The sequence below is a fragment of the Cavia porcellus genome, unplaced genomic scaffold (genome assembly GCF_034190915.1).
Source record: "Cavia porcellus strain 051 isolate PalLab524CR breed Dunkin Hartley unplaced genomic scaffold, mCavPor4.1 scaffold_3, whole genome shotgun sequence".
Classification (NCBI taxonomy): Eukaryota; Metazoa; Chordata; class Mammalia; order Rodentia; family Caviidae; genus Cavia; species Cavia porcellus.
The window spans coordinates 95,938,867-95,966,346 of NW_026947486.1; the positions used below are offsets into that span (position 1 = coordinate 95,938,867).

The window sequence follows — 27,480 nt, forward strand, 5'->3', positions numbered from 1 at the left end:
AGTGATACATTATGGAGGCAATCTGTTTTGCCACTGAAAAGTTTGCTTAGTAGAAAAATTCGGAGTTTTGACATTCAGGAAATTACAGTCATCTGTAAAACACGATTGATATGCCAAGGCTAACATTTTCATTGCACTCACAGAGCCAGAATAACTATGATAAAATATGTGTTACCCTCACACATTTCAGGATCCTTTAAGGAAACATTCGTTAGCTCGGAAGACCTCCTCCCAAGGCTCCTGGGCTACCTCAGTGGTGCCAGAGACCTGCTCCTTGTTCACGAGGCCACCTCCAGTGATCAGACAAAGACCTACTTTCTAAGATCAAGTGATGCTCTAACACATCTTCCTTCCGGTTTTGTGCTGGTCTGAAGATTGCAGCTATTTTTCCTTCCCTGCCAGTTTAAAGGCATGAAAAGGAATCAAGGGAACCGGATTGGGCGTTCCATCCCCATTTTGGAACTGCCACCATTCACAGAAGACTCAGGTACAGATTAGGCACCACAAGAAGCCAAAGATTTGCAAAACTGAAATTAGATGGTCCTCCATCTGCCTACCACTTAAAATTGTGCCATATGTGTGCGTGTGTGTGTGTGCAACTAGGAATTGAGCCCATTCTCTTCCCAAAGAGCTACAACCCCAGCCCTTTTTATTTGATTTTCAGAGTCTAGCTAAGTTGCTGAATTACCCAAACTGGCCTTGAAATTGTGATCCTTCTGCCTCAGCCTTCCAGCATGTTGAAGTTACAGGTATTCATCACCATGCCTGGTTTGTGCTCTAAATGTTTGTAGCCAAGCATTTCTTTGTCTCTTTCCAGGTGCAATTTTTAATGTTAAATGATATCAGAAGCCCAAGGCCCCACAACTGCCCACTTATTCAATGTCTGATTTTGGAATAATAAATCCAATCAACTTAGCTGAGGGATGTGGCCTACCTCTAGGAACTTATTGAGGGAGCTGCTCCTTTTGGATCAGGTTTGGGCAAGGTAACAGATACTGTTTCCTTGGTCTTTGTGTACCAGGATCCATGCAAAATGCACATGCAGACTGTGTGGGTCCATGGCAAAAGACAAGTTTCAGTGCCTTGAACATTGGAAATGGTTCAGCACAATCCCTATGCAGCCCTGAGTCAGCTTCTTCAGGCGCTGGGAAATACATTCACACAAAACCTATGAATGAGTCTGAGCCCCGAATCAGCCTCTTTAAAGGCCTCTGCTGTGGTTTGTATCTAGATTTCCTTCTGACCCCTCAGGTGCTCATAGAGGGGACTTTGGGGAGGTTATTAGATCATGAAGGCATGAGACTCACTGGTGGGAACCTCTACGAAATGTGAACCTAAGTCAACCTATCCTCTTTTAAGTTGTGAGTATTGGGTATCACGCCTCAGCAATGAGAAAGTAACTGAGACAGTCTCATAGAAGTCCTGCAGACATCCATAATCAATACCACAAGTGCACACGTTTTACTACACACTAAACATATTTCTAGGTGGTTAACATGCATCGATTCATTTAATCGTTCCAACCACAAGATGAAGCAGGTACTAATATTATCGTCCCCATTTTATAGATGAGCAGGCTGACATACAGTGAAGTTGAGTGACTCTCCTCAAAGTCACACAGCTAGCTTATAAGGTGTAGAGCTGGGATTCACATCACAGCAGGGTGTCTACAGAACCAATGCTGGAGATCTGTACTGCCTTAATGAAAGAAAGTTTTAAAGTTTTCTTCTGTCAGAAATGCTACTTGGATTTTTCCTCAAGTGTCCTATCCTTGTTGGAGGCAGGCTCTCTTGCCCCAAGATCTCAGCCAAAGGTTACTTTCCTCCTATCCCAAATTATACCTCTATCAGCTACCAATTTAGCTTTGTTCACTTCCCAATAAGAGTTCCACAGGGGCCAGAGACGTAGAGCTAAAGCTAAAGGGTGAGGGTGGTGGGATCAAAGACACAGGCCAAGCCCAGAGCTGCCTAAGAGCACTTGGACCCTCCAGCAAGGCAGTCAAAGGAAAAGTGATTTCTCTAGGGAGCGTTGAGGGTCCCTTTGCGGTTCTCTGGTTCCTCCCCCTCCCCCCAGCACACATAGGCCTTAACCTCTGGACCCATATGCAGAACTCTTGAGTCCCCCTGCTCACCCTTGTGCCTGATTTTTGCTGACTTGGCCGTGCTTGGGGGAAACTGACAGGTGGGCAAAGAGGACTCATAAGAACAGAATGAGGGGATGGAGAGGCTGAAGGGATGGAGAAGATGGAGGGGAAGAAAAGGGAGTTGGGGGTTGGGTCTGGACAGAGAGAACTGTAACAGCGTAGGGAGGGAAGAGAAAGCAGGCTGGAACAGAGGGGAGGAAGCTGGGCACGGCTGAGAAAGTGTGGGGAGGCCTGGAGGAGGAGGCCCAGGAAGGCAGATGGAGTGGGCTCCCCGCTTGCCTTCCCCATCCAAACCCACCCACACGGGCTCTGCCCCCTCTTCCTTAACGCTTGCATGGTAACTACAGAAAAGCTCTAGTGTGGCACACAGCTCCAACTGCATGATCTCACTCTTGTTTTCTGAGTCCCTTTTACTCTTGGAATCAGGACCCTTTTCCTTGCCTTGTGTTTTGACATGTGCCAGGCTTCTGGCCTGTGACTAGGTGATACACTCTTCACAGATTTGGATCAGCCCTTACTAGCAATATTTCTGGTCTCAAATCTCTCCCTAGCCATTACAGAAAATCGTGTGAACTGACATGCGAGGCCTCTAGTAATCACTAATTTGAATTTATTAGCATAGACTTCATTAGAAAACAAATTAAGATCCTTGCAGGAGTGAGGTCCAGAAGGACACCCCAGGGAAGGATGGAGTAAGAACACAAAATACCTCCCTGGCTGCACCAGTGCCCCAAAGCTGATCTGTTGTCTAAGGTGACAGAACCCTGGTATATTCTTCTTTCTATACAACTATTCTTCTTATTTACATAGTATATATGAACTTCAAAGTAGTCCTTAAATATCCTCAAGTCCAAATAAGAATGCCTTTAGAAGTTACCTTAAATTCTTTTTGGAGGTAGGCAGGATATTAAAAAATGTGGAGCAAAAATAGAAAGCATTTCCCTTGTTTATCTCCAAGATGTCTTACACATTGACTCAGAAGGCTTTATTATTCTGTGAGTCATACATTTGACTTATTAGCAAGTCTTGAATTCTAGACCCCATAAAAAGGGCCAAATCTATTGTGAGCAAATTCCAGAGGCGCTCTCACCCACATGGTTCCTGTACACTCTCCTGGGCCTGCCTGACTCCTGCTACCACCCAAGAAATGCAGGGAATTTAGCAGGCACTGGGAATTAGCAGCCATAAGTCTGTTAGTCTCTCATCAATTCTGTATGCTGTTGAGGGTAAGATTTAGAGATACCAAACCACCTATGCACAAGCAAAAGACCCAAATTGGCCCAGCCCTACTGAACTCAGTGGGGCTTTCCATTTCACTCCTCCCTGCTGCAAATCCACACTGACCATGGCCATTTGTTTTGTGTAGTAGTCAGTGCTCAGAACTCCTTAGCAAGAGGGCTCTGCAGGCACAAGCCAGGCACTCCCAGCTACTCCCGGTTTCCTTTCCCAGCTTTTCTTTCCATCCCAGCCCCCTCCACAAAGTTTTCTGGCTCCATTGATTTCATCCCTTTCCCACTTAGCAATTTTCTTCATTTCTGTCCCTAGACAGTTTTACTCACACCTCCCCTTATTGTTCTGTTTTTTTTTCTATCACCAGGATGATCGATGACCCAATAAGCATTTACATTTACAAAGCAATTGCATTTACATAAAGATAGCTCTTATCTACAGCCTAGAGAGGCACAGCCATAATACATATATAATAGAGAGCGCACCTATTCATCACCTGCATTTACAGTGCCTTCAACAGCATAGACTGTTCTAAGAATTTGGTATATGAGGGGAGAGAGCCCGGTAAAATTTATCATTAAAGGTAATCAATGAGTTCCAACTAATGTGCTCTGCACCTCGAGGTGAAAATATACCAAAAGTATGGGGAAAACATATTTACTTCTTAAAGTTTGCTGAATTTAATTTGAGCTTCCATCGATTTCATTTAATACAAAGATTATATAATCAGTAAGTTAGCAGCAATTGGAAATACCAAGGCTAGTCTTCACCCATCAGGGCATTTTGGTAATATCTAGTAATGGCAGGAGATTCTCATTTAATTGAATTGGAAATGCAACATATATTAGCTTACAGAAACTTAATCAGTGTGATCAAATTAAAACAGGCCACTCAGACATACCATCCTGATTAAGGCGCTTGCAAACACTCCACAATTATCAGAGATTTGTGGTGTTAATGATATAAATTCAGGTTTTTCCTCTGGGAACTTAGACTTGGATTTTTTTTTTTTTTTTTTTACTTAGACAATTAGAGAACTCCATCCTTTACTTTGAAAAATGTTGCAACAGTATTATTGACATTAATTCTCGAGGAATACAGAATTGTAAATAGCATTGCAGGGATTTTTTTTTTCTTTTAGCAGTCAATGCCTTCTCTTTGGGATGAGGATCATTAATCTGAAAGCTTTAGTTCTTGGGAGTGGTAATGAAGTTTGGCAAAAGAAAAGTGATGGTTTCTAAATGTATTAGGGAAAAACTCCACTTTTCTCCTTTCTGCAAAGCAGCTGCAAGTTTCACTGAAAAGGGTTTGCTTATTCGAAAAACACTTCCTGAACTGGCCTGCTGTCCTGGGTAGAAGACTGCAGAATTAGGCCATTTCTTTGAAATGTGTTCTTAACAGAACATTATCTCTCAAGATAAACACTATCTTGGGAGACCTAAATTACTTTTTCCCCCATTTAAAACTCACTTCCCCAGCCCACTACCCTTAAAATGCAGTGGTATTAAATTGCCTGGAAAAGAGCTCTGTTTCTAGCTCTGTTATTTGTATGGACAGCGGTGATGGGGATTTGTCAAGCTATTTGTTTGTACCTGAGTAAGCAAATCTTGTCCTCACTTAGCAGCGGAGAAAACAGATCCAGAGAAGCTAAGCTTCTTTCTCCAGGTGGCCAAGCTAGGTAGGGACAGGTCTAAGCAGAGATATTCAGCCTTTGACCCTCCGGGTTTCTGCCTCCCCTCATGGATATTTATATCCAGCTCCGTCTCAGTTAAGATAAATTTTCAGTCCTTTAAATCTCCACACTATTGGATTGGTTAATGAAAATACTATTAAGAGTGAACAAGAGGAGTAGAATGGTGTGCTGAGATGGAGAGGGGTACCCATCTTCCAACAGGCCCTGCAGCTGCTGTGTATGGCTAGATTTAGGCCAGGGAATGGGCTTCAACCAGCCATCAGGAGCATCATCAGGAAAGTCAGAGAAGCACAGAAGAATGGTGGTTACCAGGGCAGGGGGAAAGGAGCAATGGTTAAAGTTATACAAAATACATTAAGTCCTTAAGATCGACTATACAGCATAGTACCTCTATACCTAAGCACACTGTATTATGTATTCAACATTTGCTAAGAGGCTAGCTCTTAGGGTAAGTGTTCAAAATAATGACACAACAATATAAGGAGCAGGAGGAAACTTTGGGGGCTGATAGACATGTTTATGGCCTTGATGATAAGAATGGACTCATAGATGTGTACTTACCCCAAATTCATGGAGATGTATACAATCAGTAAAACGTTTTCTTTAAAAGTATTCTCAGGCACAATTCTCAGACAATAGTTTGGAAAGGCAGGAATAAAAGGTAGCTTCCATCAGAAAAGCCATCTGGGTGTGAGCACACCAGAAATGCTCAGAGCCACTGTTGGGCAAAATCACAGGGCCCGAAGGAACACAACATATCCTATACTTGGTACAATACCAAATCCTCAACACCTTGCTCTTTGTTTAAATTAAGTACAAGGATCTTTAAAGGGTAAGGAGAAGTATTTACCTATTTATTTACTCATCTATTTTTTAAAACTTTTTAAAGGAGGCCAACTCACTGAAACCTTTTGCACAGTGAGTTAGAGTGGAACCTTTGCCACCCTTACAGTACGATGAAGGGAATTAGGTGGGCTTTCCCAAGGTGTGCCGAAGTCACGTATTCTGTTCACTACAGACACTCTGCATATGTATGTCTTGTATTAGTGCATACTCTGAGAGTGCACTGAATACTCCATAGACTGTGGAAGATAAACGAAAATACACCCACCCTTTCTGAAGGAGCCATAGCCATAACTCAGCTGGAAAAATAAGCAAACAGAGGGAAAGTTGAGGATTTAAAGTGTTAGTTTTCAAATTTTCTCTTTCACAGCATCTACAATTCTCTGGCACACATCTCTGATGGCATCTTCCATGTATAGCACACCACTTTGTGCACTGTAGTTACTTGTTTACAGGAGCATCTTCTGCACCAGAAAAGAAGATGCTTAAGAGCATCGACTAAATTTGTATTTGAGCCTCATTATCTCCACCTCCCTTTTTCCTTTCCTTCCTTTCTTCTTTTTTTACCTCTCTATGATCCATCCCCTATCCAACATCTGGTGCTGTGTCGATCACATATTAGGAACACAATAAACATGTCCTGATTGAATGCATGAACAACTGAGAGCACTTCTTAGTGCCCAATTAAATACTAAATGGGCACTGTTCTGAGGACACAGAGGTGTTTTGAGGCTGCACCAGGCAAGACATGGTGCAGAGAGGATGTACTAATCATTTAGATATATAAGTGATAACAGTGAGTCCATTTAGTAAGCACCACTATATACCAGAAGTTTTGTATACGTTTTCTCACTGGATCCTCAAAGAATTTCTAGCACATAACAATTACGTGCTGTACTTGACAAAAAGCTAAATCAGCCAGGCTTGATGGTACATGCCTGCAATCCCAGCACTTGGGAGGCTGAGGCAGGAAGATCCCTGCAAGTTGGAAGCCAGCCTGGGGGTACATAATGACTTCACGGTCAGCTTGAACTACATAATGAGATCTTGTCTTAAAAGAACAACAACAACAACAACAAAGCCCAAGCCACACAAAGTAACACCAAAAAGCTAGGTTGAAGAATTTTGAAAGTTTTTGCCACAAACAAATGATAAATGTTTGAGACAATAAATATATGCTTATCCTGATGTAAATGTTATGTAACACATGTATCAAATACTTCATGCGATACCATTTATACATGATTTGTATATTTTTTGTGATCAGTTCAAATTTTAAGAAATTAATTTCTAGTAGAGGGAGGTCTAATTACTATCTACAGTTTACTGATGAGGACATGAGCTACAAAGGAGTAACACCTCTGTGGTGCTGGAGCTGGAATCCAAACCCATGCCTACTGATCCGAAAGACAGCTCTTTCCAGTGAGCTAGGATGTGGACAGGATCTTTTCTGAAGGGTGAAGACCATCCAGAATAGGTGTCAGGGTACTCAACTCTCAAAGATGCATGTGGCAGACAAGGAGGAGACTAGCGGAACCACAGAGAAGGCTGGGCCTATGCAAACCACACTCTATAGTTGGCGAGAAGGTTGCAACAATCCGCAAACACACATGATACGAAGCACTGGGGAGAGAGTTAAAATTAGGATAAAAGTGCGTTTGGGATTGTGTAAAATACTCGTGATGAATAAATACTGCCAAAACCCATCAGCCTTCCAATGGCATTCAAATGAACAAGGACAACTTGGGCCTAAACATCCACCTGGCTATTTTCCAGGAGAGAATGGTTTAAGCAACAAAAATAATCCTCTTTCCAAGCTAATGCTCTTTTCTTCCCCTACAGGTTTCATTACAGCTGAGCACAGAGGCCAGTTGAAAGCAATGGAGTGGAAATAGTGTGTGTTCATTTAGTCTTGAGAGCAGGCGCCAGTTGGGGAGCATTACTCAAAACCTGTGGCATTTTTTTTTTCCTCCAAGTGTTTCAGGTTCAGCCTGGGTGTAGGCTGTAATCTTATAGAACAATCACCTGGCAGTCTGGCCCTATTCAGAGCAATCTGGCCATATGAAGGGAAGCATTTCTGTTGTTTTTCTCCCCTTTTAAAGGAGCTTGCAGGAGTGGGAAAAGAGCCTACAATGCAGTCCAATAGACAGACCTGTTCTATTGTCACTGAGGAACTCAGGCTTGGTGGACATGGGCTGTTTCTTCATGCCCCGCTGGCTGGGCATCCTCAGGCTGACTCTGTACTAGTAAGTAGCAACTCTTTCACTAAATGAAGTCACCCTGGAAGAGGTGGAGTGGGGGCCTGGAGCTCCTTTCTCTCCCTCCCACCTACAGCGCTCTCAGGTCCTGCCCAAGGGCTGTAGGAAACACAGACTGAAAATCATCCTATCAAAGGGTCTTGTTAAATTGCCCAGACGAGCCTTGAACTCATGATCCTCCTATCTCAGCCTCAGGAGTGCTGGGATTTCAGGCTCAATTGTAACCTTTTTAAATACTTAAAAATAATTTTTTTTGGTACCTGGGGCTTCAACTTAGAGCCTTCAAACTGAGCTACAACCTTAGTCCTTTTTATGTTTAGTAATTTTTTTATTTTGAATGAGAAAGTCTTTCCAAATCATTAAGTTGTCCAGGTTGGGCTCGAGTTTATAATCCTCCTGCTTCAGCTTCTTATGTTCTGGATTACAGGCATGTGCCACTACGACCAGCTCCTAGGTCGCTTCTTTGCATCTCTTTTTGTCTTTTCCCATCTTTTACAAGACAAAACTAGAATACATAAGGGTCATAATCAACAGCAAGCACAAATTGCCTACCATGCATTTCCGGTTGGGGATAGTAGAAGAATTCGCTTTTGCCTGGGTAATCCTACTGCCTAGCACAAAATGCTCTGCCCATGTAGACACTCGGGAATGAATGATATAACACTGCCTTCTCTATTACAATCAGATAAAGTTAAGTAGCCATCCATGATAGTATGATAGTACACATTTATTTCTTCTCTGTCACTCATGGGAGACAGAGACCCAGACAATCAGTTAAAGAAACTTGCAGCCTCTTGGCTTGATGTATTCTCAAGGACAAAACAAGGCACGTGTAATCAGTCCCTAAATTACACCTACTAAAGGAAAGCCACTGGGAAGTGAGTGGCGACAGGGAGAGGATGTGGAGGTCTGCAGAAAAAAATAGAGACCAAGGCAAACCTGGCCTGAGGATGACAAGAAGACAGTCCCCAAGAGAAGAGTGTAAGCCTGCCAATTTAAGTGGAGAGGGGCTTTCTCCCAAGTTTCTGAAAACCACCAGAAAGAGTATACTTGTGATGAGTTACTGTGTGGAAGGTCTTTAGAGAGATGATGTTGTCTGTTTTTACACTCGCCTGGTGATGCCAGGAGGGGTGACAGGAAAGCCAGCCCATGTTGCACTGAGGAGGGGAACAGTCCTGGGACAGTGATGTGGCTGGGGAGTGACAGCACACTATTTTCTGATGAGGACCACAAGTGAAGCAGGTGCCATGGTGCCCTCTGCGAATGCACCATGAAGGCAGCTCATCCTGGAAGGGTCCATAGGCCAAAATGGGGAAATGGGTGTCAACATGGAAGTGCAGAGTGGAAGGCAATTCCATCAAGCCAGAAGTACACAAATCTCCATGGCAACCATGACGTGGAGGAAGAGGGATACTGTGGAAGAGCCTCCTGGAAGCAAGGCTGGTCCTCCCAGTCCTGACAAGTATCATCCTTGATGCTGAGAATCACACTGCTTTTGACTCCAAGGCAGGGAGTATCACTACCGCGACTACACGCCACAGTGTAGCTGTGCTAAGGGCTTATGCCTGCTGAACGCACCTGGACTCTCAGCTCCGTCTTCCAGGTTTGTTATGGGCCAATGCCATGATTCAATGCCTTGAATCAATGTGGCGAAGTAGTTTTCAGGGCTGAATGAGATAACACATGCATGTAAAGCACTTTGAATAAGGCCTGTTGCATAGGAAGCACTCAGTAAATTTTACCTTGTATTATTTAAAACATCCTGCTCCTTGTTATATCTAACAGTCTTCACCACCTTTGTTAGACATCAATTTTGTAAATTCTCTATTGTACTTGCATATCAAGGTGGAAAATATTATGGGGGAATGATGGGCAAGGTACTACATTTAATTGGCTTTAATTTCATGGTGGCCTGTGGATGGTTCTTACAAATTGGAAAAATAACAAGATTGAGACTTAAATGGGCTCTGGAGTTTTGGTTATGGTTTTGCCATTTACTATCTACATGGCTTTGGGAAAAAATGCATAATTTTGTTCAGCATTAGTTTCCTCATCTGTGAGGTATAAACAAAATCTCTGCTTTTGAATACTGTTGGTAAAATTAAATGAGATCATGCAATGAGAAGGCTGTTTGCAAACTATAAAACACCATACAAAGCAATGACATTTTTTCTAATCAAGAATTTCAGGCTTATGCAGACTTGCCTCTCTTCCCCCTCATACTGCCAAATTCACTGTGAGCTTTTCAGTGATGGCCAAACATATATTAGGTCTGCCAGATGCACAAGGCCGAGCAGTTGATCATTTTGATTAAATGATCTGTCAGTTCAAGCAAGCCATTTGCTCAGGTGTCCCCTTCTTCTCCACTCAGCCCCACTCAAGTGACCCAAAACACCAGCTCCTGGGACAGGATATAAATCTGTCCTTCAAGTAACATGATGCTCTTCTTATCAGATCATCTTCCCCATCTACAATCTTGCCAGGGATGCTAGGAACCTGTGCAGTGATGATTTGGGCTTTGAATGCATGTGGCATCTTAATTATCCAGTATGAATGCTACTTCAAGCAAGCACTAACAGATGGTGGCCTGATTTTATAGCATTGCCAGCATTATCCAGGCAAAATTTATAGTTTACTCATCAGTGAGCTGGGTCCTGCCTCATTTTTCTTTCTTGGTTAAACTCTGGCTAGCAATCATCCTGAAAACCCAGAGGATCATTTTTAATGAAGTGGTAGCCACCAACCATTAATGTTGTGTCATTCCTCTCCCTCCCCAGCTCCCCAACTATCGAGTCACATGCATACAATACTCATGGTAATGAAAGGATCAGAGCCAGATGATGGTGGTAGAGTCCCAGGCAAGACAGGCTCGTTCTCAAGTTGAAATACTAAGGAGAAGTGAGGCTTCATCAAGCCTTGCAGCTCCGGCAGAGCCTTTTACCCACTCAATACTATTCTCTCTCAGGCCTCAATCAGCAGGATCAATCTCCTAATCATTTTTGTGTAATATAGTACCTGAACACAATGGCTATCTCCTGAAAAGACAAATGAACTTAAACTCACAGGGCAAACCTAAATGCAGTCTATGGAACCATCACCTATTAACTATGTGAATTGGAAAATTCTATATCATCTCAGGGTCCTTCTCAATAAAAAGGACTAGTAAGACTTCCTCTATAGGCTCATTGTAATGCTATGTTAAGAATCTTGCACAGTACCTCACACAGAGAAAGCACTCAATACATTATAGTCAGTGGAAACATGTTTGCCATGGATAAGGAACTGTTGTAATTGTTTAACTCAGTGAAATAAAACAAGCCTTTCCTCTAATGTCACCTTGTAGTTTCCTTGGACACTTTAAATTTACAAATTTCTTCCCTCATTTACTCTTTATTCATATTCTCTGCCTTTTCCCCATTATGACTTCTCTTTAAAATACTACATGTTTTATTTATTTGTTTAATGACCAAACTGCCCCACTGGAAAGGGTGTTTGTACAGGGAATGTTGTCAGTTTTGGTAACTGTTGTATCATCAGAGCCTAGAATGGTACCTGGAATCTAGTAAAATTTTTGAATGAATGAAGAACTTAATCCTCAAGAAAACACTATGCAGCAGGGTTAACATCTTCTTTTGACAAATGAAGAAACTAATGCTTAGGAAGATCAAGTACCCTGCCCAGGGCGGTACTAAAATCTTAAGCAACCATCATGCTTCCGCACTTGCCATTTTAACCATTATACTCTATGGAGAGGAGGGGAGGGAGGGAACACGATGGAGGCAATGGGAAGAATGGGAAGAATGTATGTGACAGTATCAACTTTGAGCTTTATTGACTTGTTGATCAAGTCACTGGTTGATTTTTGCTTTTTGTCCTCTTTGTGAATAGGATTTACTTTTTTCTCATGAAACCTTGATACTGTACTTTGGGAATCTAGCTTTGGATTTGTGATAAAGACAATGGCCAATGAATTGTTCCCAAAATAGCATCTTCAAAGGATACTTCCACTGTTCAACTATCATTCCACTTTTATTTTATTTATTTATTTTTTTTTGAGGCAGTCTCACTATGTAGCCAAGGCTGGCCTCAAACTCATGGTGATTTTCCCAACTCAGCCTCCTAAGCGCCAAAATTACCACACTTGGTTCCATCTTTATATGTGTCTTTTTATTTTACAAAGATAAGTGGAGGAGGATAAATTACACACCAGAAAACCCATAGCTGTTCAACATCGTACTAGAGGTTCTAGCCAGTGCAGTAAGGCAAGAAAAAAAGTCAAAGATATCCATATTGGAAAGGAAGAATACAATTTCTTTATTTATAGATGATATAATTCTCCAGTGGAATCTACAGAAGAAAATTCTTGGGACTAATGAGTGAGTATAACAAGTTTGCAGGATATTAAGTTTAGCACACAAAAACCAATTGTACTTCTACATAATAAAATTATCAATCAGAAATTTTAAAAAAGCAAAATAACACTAATTGCCAGAGCAGCAAAATATGAAATACTTGAAGTTTGAGGGTAGAGCATTGTAGTAGAGTTCGTGCTTAGCATGCATCAGGCCTTGGAATCAATCCCCAGGACCAAAATAATGAGATCATTATCTGACAAAACATAGGAAAGGCGTGTGCCCTGAAAACTCCAAAATATTAATGAATGAAATAAAGCAGACCTAAATAAATGGATAGATGGATGAAACCATGAGGGCTCAGTATCATCAAAGTGTTAGTTCTTAATCTGATATACAAAGTCAAAGTAAACTCTGTCAAAATTCCAGCAGGTTTTCTTTCTTTTTGGAGGAATTTATAGTCTGACTCTAAAATGGGTATGAAAATGAAAAATAGCTATTGTATGGGAAATAACAACTACAAGAAAGAATAAGTGGCAGAGTTCACACCACCTGATTTTAAGGCGTGTTATAAAGGTACAGTAACCAAGTCAGTGTGTAATATTGACACGTGGAGACTATGTCAACCAATGGAATAAGATTGAGAATCTAGAAATAGGCCCAAATATATACAATTAATTTTTCAATAGAAGTGCAAAGGTAGTTCAAGGGAGAAAGGATGATCTCCAGAAATACTGCTGGCACAACTGAGTATTCATATGTAAACCAAAAGAAAATCTTGATCTTTCGCTGGTACCATATATAAAACCTAAGTCAAAATGAGTAATTGGCCTCAATATTAAACTATAAAGCTAAACTCTAAAACCATCAAATTTGTAGAAGAAAACATGAGACAAAAACCTTTACCACTTTGCATCAGGAATTGCTTAAGATTTGAAACTGCAAGCACAATCCAGAGAAGAAAAATATGGCTACGTCAGACCTCAAATTAAAAACTTCCACATGTCAGACCTCAAATTAAAAACTTCCACTCTACTTAAAACAATTCCACACCCCAGAATTTTAGTCAATGCTGGATTCATAATATTTAGATAGGATATGAGCTTTTTCCTTTGCTTCCATTTCCTCTTCAGCACGTCAAACCATAGCGGGCCACACTTAATTGGTTAGGTGTCTGTAAACAAAAATTATTTGTCCTAGAATCCTCAGGTGACACCCATCCTTCAGCGCTTGTAATTCTCTTAACTCCCAAAGATCTGAGTTGGGAGCTAAAACTATGGGAGTGAAAATAGAGATAGAGAATTGATAAATGAAAGAGGGAAGGGGGGAGAGAGGGAAGGGATTTTTAAATTGGAAAAAAAAAATCAGAGTCCTGTTTACCATCACTCGTCCTTGCTTTCTCCAATGTGACCGAGAGGTGTGGAATTCTAGCCAGCACCTTGGAAACCAGCTACAATTCTGAGCACTGCCAGAGCAGTGTAGGTGAGAATTCTAAAACACGGATGTCACATAGGGAGGGAAAAGCATCACTGAGGCCCCCTATTCTAAAGAGCAGTAGCACCGAACCTCCATGCTTTTGTATGGCAAGTGAAAGGAGAGGAAATTGGCTTCTGAATTCCCAGGTCTGAATAGTAGAAAAAAAATTATTTTCCTCTAGTACCGAGCCTCTCACTACCCTCTCCCCCGTCTTCTGACTAAGTTGCTAAGTTGCCAGGCTGGACTCAACTCTCATCCTTCTGCTTCAGATTACTGCAGTGCTAGGATTACAAGCATGTCCCACCATGCTCAGCCAGGACACACTTCTCAACTAAGGTATAGAAACATGACCAGCGTGGACTGGCACATATTTGGGAGGTGCATTTATTATGGCAGTTGGTAGTCTATATCTTACAAAGATGCATGTGAACGTGCTGGGGCAAGTTTCTCTCTGGTTGTGCCATTCATTTCCGTTTTATCCAGCCTATGAGCATAAGTTATGTAGTGCCAATGGTGAGGCTTCTGCTTCCCTATTTCAGGAGCTGCCAAAGCAGATAACCAGGCAAACTGAGCCAACCAGAGCTCATCAGAATCATACTGGCCAGGTCATACTGTCCCCAGCTGCAATAAGCTGGCAACTGAAAGAAACATAATCACTAGTTGACATTTAGTGAGCACTTGCCGTGTGCCAGGCATGAAGAGAGCCTTACTTGGGTTATGATCGTTAATCTTCACAACCATCCAACGAAGCAGGTATAAAGTTACTAAGTGGTAGAGCCAGGATTCTAATCCAGGTCTGTGTGACTCCAAAGCTCATGTCCTTTCAAATGCACGCAAGGCTGCCTGATTAATTTTTTTTTAAAGAGATCTGTGAACAGCCTTGTGCTGCAGCTGTTTAGTACAAGGTTAAACATCAAAGTATGTGGAGTCTGTTATTTATCTCTGGTTATTAAAAGTCTTTTTCAAATAGATTAGGCTGCTTGCCTGCCTTATTAACGAATGCATTTCCTAGGATACATCTGCTTTCTTTTTGTTGAGACCAAAGGCCTCACACCCTCCTGGATGAAGAATACTTAGAGAAAAGGCAATTAGGTTACAAATATACTCATTCTCAGCATGCTCTACTAATAGCTGTTTTTAGGAATATACTCTGACACTGGCTTATGCTTTTGTCATTTTCTGAAAAAGAGCAATTGTTTAAAACAGGAGAAAAAATAAGCAGTCAGTTTTGGTTTGCCATGAACTTTCATATTAGATTTAGTTTAATAGAAACTAAGTGTACTATTGATATTATCATCACATAAAACTACAGTAATTATGTGAAAGGTTGAGTATGTCACCATGTAATTGTTAGGTTCACAAAGTATATAACCATTTTGAAGCAAATGAACACACACACAGACACACACACAAAACCACACACATACCCCACATTTGGAGTTGAGAAGCACTCATAGCTTACTGGCTCAGAAGAAATACATGGCTCTTAGAGGAAATGATGATCACTATATAACATGCAGGATTCTTGACTCCTATGATGAACATACGAACAGCTGAGCTGAATTTAAGACTGCTCCATGGTGAGTCCACACAGAGCAAGGAACACTTTACCTCTTTTTTCCTACAGTAGGTAAAGTTTTCATTTGGTTCCTGCCAACCAAAACCAAAGAGGCATTGATATGTTTTGTTTATTTATGAGACATGTGCTCCTCTCACTGCTCATATAGAAGCTGCTGCATAGATAAAGTGGTCTGTCTGCTGTGAGATATATTTGCTAAAGACATGCTGGTTCCAGTCATTCTGTGACATCTCATACTGAGGTGAGCAACAGGTTGATTTGGGAAGCGAGCAAGAATTTCCTTGGTCATCTTATCATCCCGCTTTTCCCTCAGTTTAATGTCTCTGCTGAGCCCTGGTACAATGCATTTAGGTCAATATTTACAGTACTGAAATTAGCATTTATTGTATCACTCACCAGAACTGTGCCTGGGTGCTCCGCCCTGGCCCTGTAATATTCATGGATTTCACTAATATTCCAAAACTGGACTTGGTCCTTGCTAATCCCTAGCCTGAGTCTATCTAAAAGAAGGTCTCAGGCTGAGATGAGTGACTGATTCTCATCATCATCTCAAATGCCTGAGATCAAAATTTTAAATGAATATCTCTGAATATACATGTATATAATTTATATATAATACATTTTATAATATGTATTATACCAGCTATCTTACATTAGGTATATTAACATCATTTACAATATTTCATCACAATGAGTTTATCAGGATCTAACCCCATCGTAAGTTGAGGAGCATCTGTGTGTATGTGTTTGTCTATCTGCATCTTTACGCAGATATAGCTGTATCATCAGCCCTGGTTGGCTGATTTGAGGGACAATAGCTGTTGTGATTTATTCATTGTCATCATTACTTCAATGAGGAAAGGATTCATTTCAGCATCAAAATAGCTCACCAATAATGTTGAGAAAGGGTGACTAGAAACACAGAATATTATTTTAGAGAAAATGAAGCATTTGAGAAGTGCTTGTTTAATGATTGCTACTTCTGCATATTTTTTTAACAGTGGGATGATTCTAATCTCTCCAAACTCTTTATTTTCACAATAGCTGGCAAAGCCGACCCAGGCAAGCAGCCTGGTGGCTGGCCGCTGATAGTTGTGATTAGTTGAAGTATGTTGCTCCCTAGGAAAAGAACTATAATATTTGCTGCTGTACAAAGAGCTTGGATAAGGATTAATGATCAGGATTTTCGGGTGCTCTCCACTAAGAACTAGATGTGTGACCCTGGGAAAATGATTTAGCCTTCCTGAGTCTTGGTGTCTTATCTGTTCACCGAAAAAATCAACATCATGTAAATTATGAAAATATTTTGATACAAAATGAACACAGTAAAGGCTCTCTGTGGCAACTACACATGCACAACCTTGGTAGTTTTAGCTCTTTCTGCAGTTGATCCTCTGGGCCAGTACGTGGACTGACTATGGCCCACTGTGTTAGCCAGAATAACAGGTTCACATTACCAAGGGGGCCCTATGTGAGGCTCAGCGCAGCGGCCTGGCTTGGATGGCCATAGATCAACCACTGTGACACCTCTACAAGACATCCCTTTGCTTTCTGATAGCTGTGCTATGGCTCTGCACTGATATTTTTTTTTGTCGTGTCAATTTGGCTCACCATCAACATAGAGAAAACTGCTTGCACCTCCCTGAAAGTCATTGCCAGTGCAGTCTGGCTCTTGTGCTTGGACACATCCCATTCCATCTGTTCCTCCCTGAACAGAGAGTTGGATACCCAGCTTCAGACGCAGGCAATGAAACAGAGCAAGCAGAACTGACATCACTTCCAAGCTGTAGGTTTCCTGAGCTACTCAGCATGCTGCATCGAATCTCTCAGTCAGCTCCAAGAGAACTGAATGTCAGGAAAAGCTGGAATTGGCCATTCACGTTTGGCTTGACCTAAGGCACTGCTTCAACTCATACTGAGCAATACATAGAGGATTCTGTTCACTTAAGTGACCACCTTGAATTTTCCTCCTCTGACCTAGCCTTACTAGGAGAAAATAAAAGAGTTCAAAAGTCCCTTCTCAGATGCCTTCATTGATACGCCACATGACCTTGTCACTGGTTATAGGTGAATATTGTGACTCTAGGGCCATGCCATCATCCTCTGTCTCCCTTCCTAAGACTGTGTGTTCCTTGAGGGCATCTATTATATCTTATATTTACCTATTTTTGTGTCTTTATCCATTGTTTCTTTATATTCATCTATGTGGCACACAGGTATAAAGTAGTGGTTCCATATATTTTTATTATTATTACTATTATTGGTGCTAAAGAAGGTTTTTACCAAAATGTTCATTTAGAGACCCCAAAATGGAAACACACTATTATTTTCTCTGAAACACTATTATCTGCTCTTCTTCAAGTGTGAAATAAAAGACCCATTTCCTGAGCTTTTTGTGGGTGAGGATTAAGGAGGAAGAGATGTGCTAAGTGCTCAGTGCACAGGTTGTCACTCACTCACAACATATTAGTTGTCGATATTTTTAGCCACAGAATGTACTAGAAGTAATGTGGCATGTGTGTGTGTGTGTGTGTGTGTGTGTGTGTGTGTGTGTGTATTTGATGTTTCCTCAAAGAAGTAGAGACTCTTTCTTTTCAAACAGGAAAACTGCTTCTATCTCCCAACCTTGCCTCAAAATAGCACAGAGAAACTCTTAAAGTCTGCTCCACCGTATCCCGCTGTTGGTAGGTCAAACAACATCAGAAAGCCTGGCAGAATGGCACCCTCTCCGCTGGTGGTTGCTTGTCATCACACACACCAACACCAAAGATGGGCACAGACAATGCAGGAGGAACTAATTATATAGAACAACTTTCTCTGAACTACATAATACAGGCCCCACACTTTGATAGACACAGCCCCGTGAAGTGTGAAAAATGCCCCCATAGTCTCATCATAGCCACAGAAGGTCAGGCCTGCTCCTGATTTCAAAGATATCCTGAGGAAGAGAAACCATGCTGTGACAGAACAATGGCTACAAAAGAAAACATGACCTGAAAACCAATGGGAGATAAGAAACGGGAGGGGCAGAATACAAGGGAATCTTCCACACACATCCACCCATGAAGAGGACATTGGAAAACGTTCCATTTTGCATGAATAACCAAAATAATAGAGAGTTACAAACAACTGGCTTAATCTGTGAGTCACTATACCTAACAAACAAAAGACACCTGATTCCCATTTGGAACAAGACCCTCACTGCAGCAGAAGCTTGGATGTGCTCAAATACAGCCTGTGTGATATAAGATCATGGCATCTACTTAAGAATGCATTTATTCTGGCCTCCTATGGTGAGCCACCTGGGTACAATCTGAGGTATGCGTTCTCTACGTCATCTTAACTCAGAGTCTACCAACTGCTCCTTTTGTGGCTCACACTGAGATTCTTCACTTTAAGGGTAAAAAGACGGGGTTCCTGCAAAGCCCCATGAAACAAACATTACACCCTTTGAAATCCAGCAGCAAATCACAAACAGCCATAATTATACATCATGGCCTTATAAAAGGAGTCTGAACCCTGTAGCTGTCTATGTGACAGGTAAACACAAGGCATCCAACAGATACTGTCATTGCTACAAGCACAACATTAAAAATTGGCTGTCCAGTGCCATCTCTGTGAACTGAAAGTGTGCGCCCACAATGAATGGGACTAATTTGGAAATCTTCAGCTGCTTGGGAATGGGGGCATCAGTTCTTTTCTTTCATAATTTATGTAGCATTTTTGACTATGGTTCTCAGCAATAAATAAGTGAAACAAGTTCTAATTGCTCAGCAATTTAGTCTTACATCTTTATCACCACTTCTCCAATTCTCCAAGGGAGCCCGCATTCAACTTTATATGCAAACCTGAAATTGTATTCAGGAGGAGGAAGAAAAAAGAGAAAGAGGCAGCCAATAGATCTTTCCCTTTGGCAATCGATTATCAGATCGTGTTCAAAGTGCAGCATTTACGGTCCAATGCTGAATACATAAAATATATAACCATTACGAATTCACCTTTCATTGCAAAGCCATGCTTTTGCAGTGACATATCTTACTGCTCGATTAGAGCTTTAAGCATGATGAAGGCATCTTTCACCTTCTCCTAGATGCAGGCTGGATGTATTTCTACCTGGCACAGAGCCCCCACACCCTGGGAGAGAGAGCCTATAGAGAACCAGAGGCATTCATGAGAGGGCTGCAGCTACTTTAAAGGGTTAGTGCCCAAATGGAGGCATCATCTGCAGGGAAACACGCTGCTTCGCATTGTCATGCTCTGCTGAATCCAAAAGGAGAGATCAGCCAATGTCAGTTTTCTAGAATAAGCCCAAAGACACAAATCTACTATTGCAAATATTCTGCCAATAAAAGGTTCAGCAACACCAAAAAGCTATTCCATATAGGACATGGTACAGGCTCATTATCAAGGAAAGAATATGCATGCTGCATAAAAGCAGTGATATGGTGAACAGCATAAATGTACTCGAGCCTAGATATATATGTAATGGCTTTCCAGAGTCTTCTCACTGAAGCCTAAATCTCAATGTATGAATTGAAGACAGATTTTCATGGATTTTGCAAATCATAAAACGACTAACCAGTACTGCTTCTTTAATTTTTAAAACTCATAGTGCAAATCTTGCCCTGCCTTTCTGAGCTGCTGTTTACGCCCGCCGTGTTCCCTAAACTATCTTTCTAAAGTCATTCTTGACTTTCCTCCTCGTTTCTCCCTTCCTTCTTATTTAGTCCTTCATACACCCCATATTTATTGATACATGAATGACTCCTCTCACTTCCTCACTGACCAGCCCCGTACGAGGCGTACAGATGGTATTCCACACCTTTACTGAATGGATATGAATGAATGACAGAATGAGGACAACACAAGGCTTCATGATTATGTCAGATGCACATGAGCACTTTTCACTTACTTCCCGCTCTTAGATGTGTTCCGGGTCTTTGTGGATGGAGAGTTGGCGCCTGGGTTAGTGTTTGGAGAACCTCGTCTATCCTTACTATACCCACAGAAAAATAGGAAAAAGACATATATATGGGCCACAGAGACAAAAAGCAGTCATTTCATTTTTACGTAAAGATTTTTAAATTTTCTCTCTCTCTCTCTCTCTCTCTCTCTCTCTCTCTCTCTCTCTCTCTCCCTCTCTCTCTCTCTCTCCCCTCCCTCTCTAGCATGATTTTATCCAGTGGCGGTTTTTAAAGACAGACAATGGTAACCACTCCTCAAGGTCAAACAAAGCTGCCTATATATGTTCAAAGCTTAAGTTCGTGGATTCAATAAATGATAGCACCACAGCCTAAGCCTCAAGGAAAGCTACAGTAAAAAAAAATGGTATAAAAATAGTCTTTAGCATGAAATCTCTCATTTCCTGCCATTGAATTTTTGAGTTACAAGTTCAGTTTGGAAGCTGCAAAAGTATATAGATATATGGATGCCAAATGACTTCTAAAAGTCTTTTGGAGATACTATCATATGAATTAATAATTTTTACTCATAGCATTACATAGGAAGGCCATGAATTCACATATTCTTTGAGGAGAAGCAACACCTCCTTCATGAGTAATTGAATTTAAATCTCCACCTTCAATAACTCCACAGCTTATGTCAAACCTTGGAAACAATTACAAAATAAATCACAAGGAATGTCTGCTTAATCTCATCAGGTTAATAAATGTACTCAAATTAATCACCTCAAGGTAAACAAAAAGGAATAATTGATTAGAGTCTCCTTGATTACTTTGTTCTATTTTCTTTATCAAACTATTTTACCATTATCTTCAGTTCAGCCGCTCTGCCTTAAAATTACTACTTTACTTCATCTTCAGATTTCCATGGAAACCAATTCGAAGCCTTTCTCTCCACCTGATGATGTGTGGAATTATTTATCCTGACTTCATCAGAAATATTCTTTGTTAGCAATATCTACGTCAGCATAGCCTCATAAAAAAGTGAAGGTAAAAAAGAAAAATGCATGTCTTGGCTTTCAGTGTGTATAATAGGATCTTCCAAAAGTACAGAACAGTGTTTCAGAGAATGTCAAAGAGCTTTCAGATGCTTATGAATCTTCTAAGTATGTCAGAAGTAAGTGTCTCTATGTCACTGTATTTATGTAGGGCAGAGTCACAAATGATATTCTGCTTTCCATCCATCAGTTTCAAATAGCTACACAGATGTGGCTGGATCAGGAGATAATGAGGAGCTCCCGATACTGCAAAGGTAATAAGATGTGTGCTGCACAGAGAGTCAGACAAATAGTAGATGTCACAGTCGCGAATCAGTGTCCAGGACATCCAAAGCAGCCCCTTAAATTGGAGACAACAAGATGCAAGGTGAAGTCTGATCCTGCTGCTTGGTGGGTGGCAAAGGAGAAAGTGGCAGCACATTCTGTCCTGCAGGAGGTGTGGGATGCCACAGGATGAAGTTTAGGGATTCCTTCACAGTGTGAGGACCACTTCTCCGTGCTGCTCATTCTTAGCAACCTGTAGTTACATGCTGAGTAAGGAAGAACTCCTCAGTGGTGCTGTGAGCAGACCAGCTACTGTCCTCATCCAGAACCAAGTTTGCAAATTAGCTGACAATACCAAACGATTAGACAAAAGTTTCTCAGAATTGTCTCTTCCAGAAGATGGGTGCAATCTGATGCAAAGGAAGCATTATACTATGTGTCATGAACTACAAGTGGGTCTCCAATTTTTCTAGCCCCTCACTCAAACAGCAGCCAGGGGCACGCTTACCTGGAAGCATTCTGCAACAAGAGATATTTGATGTGTTACCTGCATACTACTGGGCTCAGAGTAGGTATTCATCTAATTTATCTTGAGTCTCTAAGCTCAGGCATCTATATTCTTTGCATAAAAGAACATCATTTCCATGTCTAAATTCCCATGTCTGTGCCTAGCACTAGTGGGTCCTCGGTAATCTGCATTACAAGTGACCCTGTTTAATTCAATGCAAGGCACAGCAGGACACCAGGGGAAATGTCAGCTGGTCCTGGCAGCTTTGTTATTGTTAACTGTTGCTCTGGAGGCCTGTGATCCTGATCCTGGAGCAGCAGTTCTTTAAAAGATAGAAATAGGAATAAGACCTTATGACCTATTGCCAAATCCTGCAAGTACAGATCTGAAGGGTATAAAAACAGAAGCATTCCAAGGATAAATCAAACAGGAAAGGTATGGCTTCAAGACTTGGGATGCAAGCAGTCAAATAACTGAAAATGTTTATTCTGTGCAAATAACAGATCCATTCACAGAAGAGAAATGTAACAGAAAGAGGATGGGGTAAAAGAATTTATGACAGCTTGGATTATAGACTAATGTTGTATATATTCTAAGGACTGCTGTATACAAAGAAAGGTCTGCTAAGCATTGGTGGAAAGAAGTTAACATCCCTTCCCAAAGATCCAAGATGGGTAGATAAACCTGGACAAGATGCTATAAAACTTTAAGACAGAGACCTAAAGCAGTAAACTTAAAGACCCTGAGTCCCAGAAGTGCCTCAGAAGAAAGAGAAAATACTGCAGCCACAGACTGCTGGGAGCCTCGAAGATCTGGAAAGATATGGGGCAAGGACCCAAAGATTAAGATGTCGCCACGGATCCTTGTCAGTGAAACATTCAGCAGTCCCAGGGATTTACGGGAATAAGCCCTTCCTGTTTTTTTGTAAATATATATAAGATAATTTGGGGTATGTAAGATTCGAGAAGGGTCTGCTTTTATAAGAGCTGGTTCCTAATCTAAGTATCTAAAACAAACCTGCCCCACTGTCACTCTTTTGATCTGTCTGTTTCTGGGTCACTTGTCAGCCCTCTTCACTTTCATCTCCTCTTTGACTTTAATGTCAAAAGCTGTGGCTAAAATCCCAGGAGGACAGATCCAGGGTTCTTCCACTGCACTGAGTAGCTAGCCTCTTGTAAGGCTAAGATTCTCTCCTTGAGCAGGTGTCTCACAACCAAATCTCATCAAAGATCTGTGAAAACAATTCCAAGTGCGATTCTAATAGGGAAAGTTAATAAGTGCCAGACCTCCTCTGTCTGCCTGGCTGCTATCTTCTTAGGTGTCAAGCAAGACTTTTTCCACAGGCTCCATACATGTTTCCAAGACTACCTAAGGAAAAAAAAAAAAAAAAAAAAAACTCCTGCAGTTCTATGTATGTTGCATCTATGTAGGACAACTGGCAAACACACTTCTTTAGCATTTTCAAAGTGTGTCTGATTGAATAATTGGATGCTAAATTGATATACAGTATACTTATCCCAAAATGGCAATCAGATCCACTGCTTTCCAGATTTTTCTCTTTGGTCAGAGAGGTACTTATGAGGAACCTAATAGTTTAAAACATACTCAACTAATTATCTTGATGGGCGGTATACAGAAATATCTGCACATTCCATAGGACTTTTTAAGCTCTTTTTGGAATTAATTCAAATTAAAAAAAACTGTGCTGCTGTAGATATAAGAGTACCAAAAATTTTAAAATTAATTTTCAGAGTCCTAAAATATTGAAAATATATTTCAGAAGATAAGGTTAGGCTATACTTATTATCTACTTAGCTTTCTCTGGTAGTTAGCATGTGATACCTGGTGATTTTATAATTCATCTGTCTTCCCAGCTATCTTTTAAGTGGATGCTTGCTATGATTTGAATATGGTTTGTTCCCAGCAAAACTCATGCTGGGGCTTGGCCTCCAGTACAGTGGTTTTGAGAGGTGGCGGGGACTTTAAGAGGCATCTGTATCACAGGGACAGAGCCCTCAGTGAATTAATGCCTTGCTGGGGCTGGATTCCTTGCTGCAAGAGCAGGTTGTTAAAATGTGAGTCGGATTCCACTCCTCTGTCAATGTGCCCATTTCCTACTCTTACAAGCATTCCCACTACAGTGGTGCCTCAGTTCATGGACACTTTTGTTTGCAAACAATTTGACTCAAAAACATAAGCATTTGACAAACCTTTGTTTTTGTTTGGAACCCTGTATTGGGTGACGAACATGACCGCAGCCACCTTTCCAGTATGACTATAACATGGCCATCTTTTCCAGAATCGTGGAATGACTTAAGTTTGTGAATCAAGGTACTGCTGTATATGATGCTATCTTTTTCATTAGGATGACGCATGTGGTCCTCTATCATCAGATGTAACTGACTGATATCAGATTTCCCTATGTTATAGAACCATGAGTTAAATAAACCTTTTTTCTCTATAAATTATCTAATGTACAATATTCTACTATAGCAACAGAAAACAGACTAAGACAGCTCTCAAAATATTCATTGAACAAATAAAAGGCTGCATTCAAGCCCAGTGCAAGAGTGTCACGATCAGTTGTCAATCTCTGGCACCAGTGTGAGGGAAGAAGTGACATGCAAGACAACTCTCTTCCATCCCTAAAAGAGAATGATCTGGGAGAACTTGCTTCTAGTTACTGATGTGGATTATAAAGACACGTGAGCTTAAAATAATTCCAAAGAATGTTTGCTTAGAACATTGGACAGTGCCTCTGAATAATAACAATATACAACATGTTGGAATTGTACAGCTCTTAATGTTTTTCAATATGTATTTTTGTATGTGGTAACTGAGATGAAACTCAAGTTATTGTTAAGAGATCATCTCAAGTCTCTCTGGAGAAAGTGGTGGCTACTCTTTGCTCTCTAGAGATGACTCAAAGTTTGTGAATGCTCCTAACCCGAGAAAATGCATTGAAAATACATAAACTTGAACCAGACATGGTGATACACGCCTGTAATACCAGCATTGTGAGAGTCTGAGGCAGGAGAACCTCAAGTTTGAGCTCAGCACAGATAACTTAGCAAGACCTTATCTCAAAACAAAATTAAAAAGGAGCTAGAAATGTAGTTTTGTGTAAAAGCCCTGAGTTTAGTTCCTAGTAACACACACACATACATGAAAGAAAAGAAAAGAGACTCTTTTGGGATGGAAGCTCATCTACTGTGCTCTCCTTCCCCAACAGGTGCTTGAGACCCTTTTACAATTGATTCACCAAGTGATATTCTTTTGAAAGGCTTTTAAATCATATCTGCTTCCCCATGAAAGCCAGCTTTTTTTGTTTGCAAGAGGCTCACATTTCTGAAGTATTTTGCCCTCATTTTGTTACTGAGCAAGACAGCTCTTCAAATATTGATTTCCTTTAATTAAAACTGATGAGACTTCTGTATTTCATTTTTTCTGTCTTGTTAGGTTATGTCCTGAGTGGTTTTCCTTCTTTGCTCTAAACTTTTTCATTTTCATTTCTCCTACCTGAAGTGTCTAAGAGTCCACGATCCTTTAAGTGTCCTATGCTCATTATCTGTATTTCTTCTAACACCCAGCAAAGAAAGTTCAGTAGGCTAAGATATACTTTCTTTGACCTTCTCCCCTCTCCCAGTTTCCCTTTGTTTAACTGTGGATAATGACTGAGGGTTTTAGGGTAGAAAGAAAAATCTCATCTTTATTGCTATGAAGCCTAGTGTTTAGAAACAACTTCATAAACCCAGCAGCACATTTATTTAGGAATACTGAATTCTGATCCTGGGGTTGCTGTTTAGGGATTGTCATCCATGGCGGAAGAAATGCAACTGCTAAGGTAAACCACTCACAGAGAAGGTCAGAGCTACTCTGTAATCACAGTCTCTGGCAAAGGCAGCCAGGGCATGCACATTATCTTGTCCTCTCCCCTTCCATTAAGTTTTCACTCTAACAGTTCACGACAGGGCATCAGGGCCTGGATCAATGAGCTCATTGATTATTGTTTCCATTTTGTTCTCTTCACCTCCTGGCATATGCTGTTTCTGCCCGGGGAGGAGTGGTCACATCCCTAAATGGCTCACTGGGATCAGAAAAGAATATGAGTCAGTTTCTAAATTATATTATTTTCTCATTTAAACTGTCTAATCGCTCACGTCTTTACCAACAGTATGGACCTTGGTTACAACACGTCAGAGGCCAATGGAACTGTTGCATTGGTATCTAGATTTGGGGCCCCTCCATCAGATGAGGGGTCAGTTAACAAGCAAAATTCATAGTTCTGGGATTGGATGGTTTGGGGAAATTGAGACTTCAATTATGTAAGAAGCCTAGACTGAATGGTACTTCTGTAGGTGGGTAGAAAGAAAGCATGCCCAGCTCATAAACAAAATTAGTTACAGAATTTGGGGATTCACTACATCTGGTAAATGAGAACAAAGTGTAAATAACAGCTGCTAAGAATGTTTGGAAGCTGGATGAGCAGGACATAAATTTACTCTGCCAATAACGGAGACAAATTTGTTGAGGGTCAGAGCTAGGAAAAAAGATGAAGAATTTGGAAGAAAATATCACATTGAGGCATCAATGAGCAATGTCATCAGGCAATTAGAGAGCTGACACTGGACTCCAAGCAGTAAGACAAGGTCAGATAGACAGTCCTTGCTCCACAGTGGTACTCTAAGCCATGAGGTATGCTGTAAGACATCATGGGATAGTGAGCCATTGCGATTAGGGAGAGAATGCATCCAGAGGCATCAGATGCCAGAATCTGTTCACTTCCACACTAGTTTATGAGTTTTTCAAACATATTACAAAGAATTGTGTGCCTTAGCTCCAAGTGAGAGAGCCTCAGCCGGTCAATTTAATGTGACAATCAATGCTAAGGTTAATGGGGGGAAATGTGGGCCTTCATCCTTGTGCGGATCAGGGTTTTATTTGCCCCATGCCCATGGCTTGTCTCTCCCCATTCTCTAACCCAGACAGATTGCTTACAGATGGCGAGGTAAGCAGGCTGCAGAGAGGTGGGTGGAAATCACTGTGAAGCCCTTCTCACAACAGAAACACCTCCGAGCCACACTCCACAAATACCACCACCTCGGTGTAGGGAGGGCATGCTAGCCTGGGAACATGTTCAAACTTTGAACCTGAGCTTTGCCTGAAGTTCACATC

General features: G+C 41.1%; 1 protein-coding gene across 5 annotated transcripts in view; it reads right to left on the reverse strand.

The window, feature by feature from the left end:
• Hs6st2 (heparan sulfate 6-O-sulfotransferase 2) overlaps positions 1–27,480 on the reverse strand; it is a 283,885-nt gene that overhangs the window by 21,326 nt on the left and 235,079 nt on the right. For 3 of the 5 annotated variants that reach the window (XM_063246433.1, XM_063246434.1, XM_063246436.1), the window contains one exon: positions 20,487–20,570. The exons of the other annotated variants lie outside the window; for them this stretch is intronic. In XM_063246433.1, coding sequence (XP_063102503.1) covers positions 20,487–20,570 — 84 coding nt within the window. The remainder of the gene's footprint in view (positions 1–20,486; positions 20,571–27,480) is intronic. 5 annotated transcript variants of the gene reach the window in all.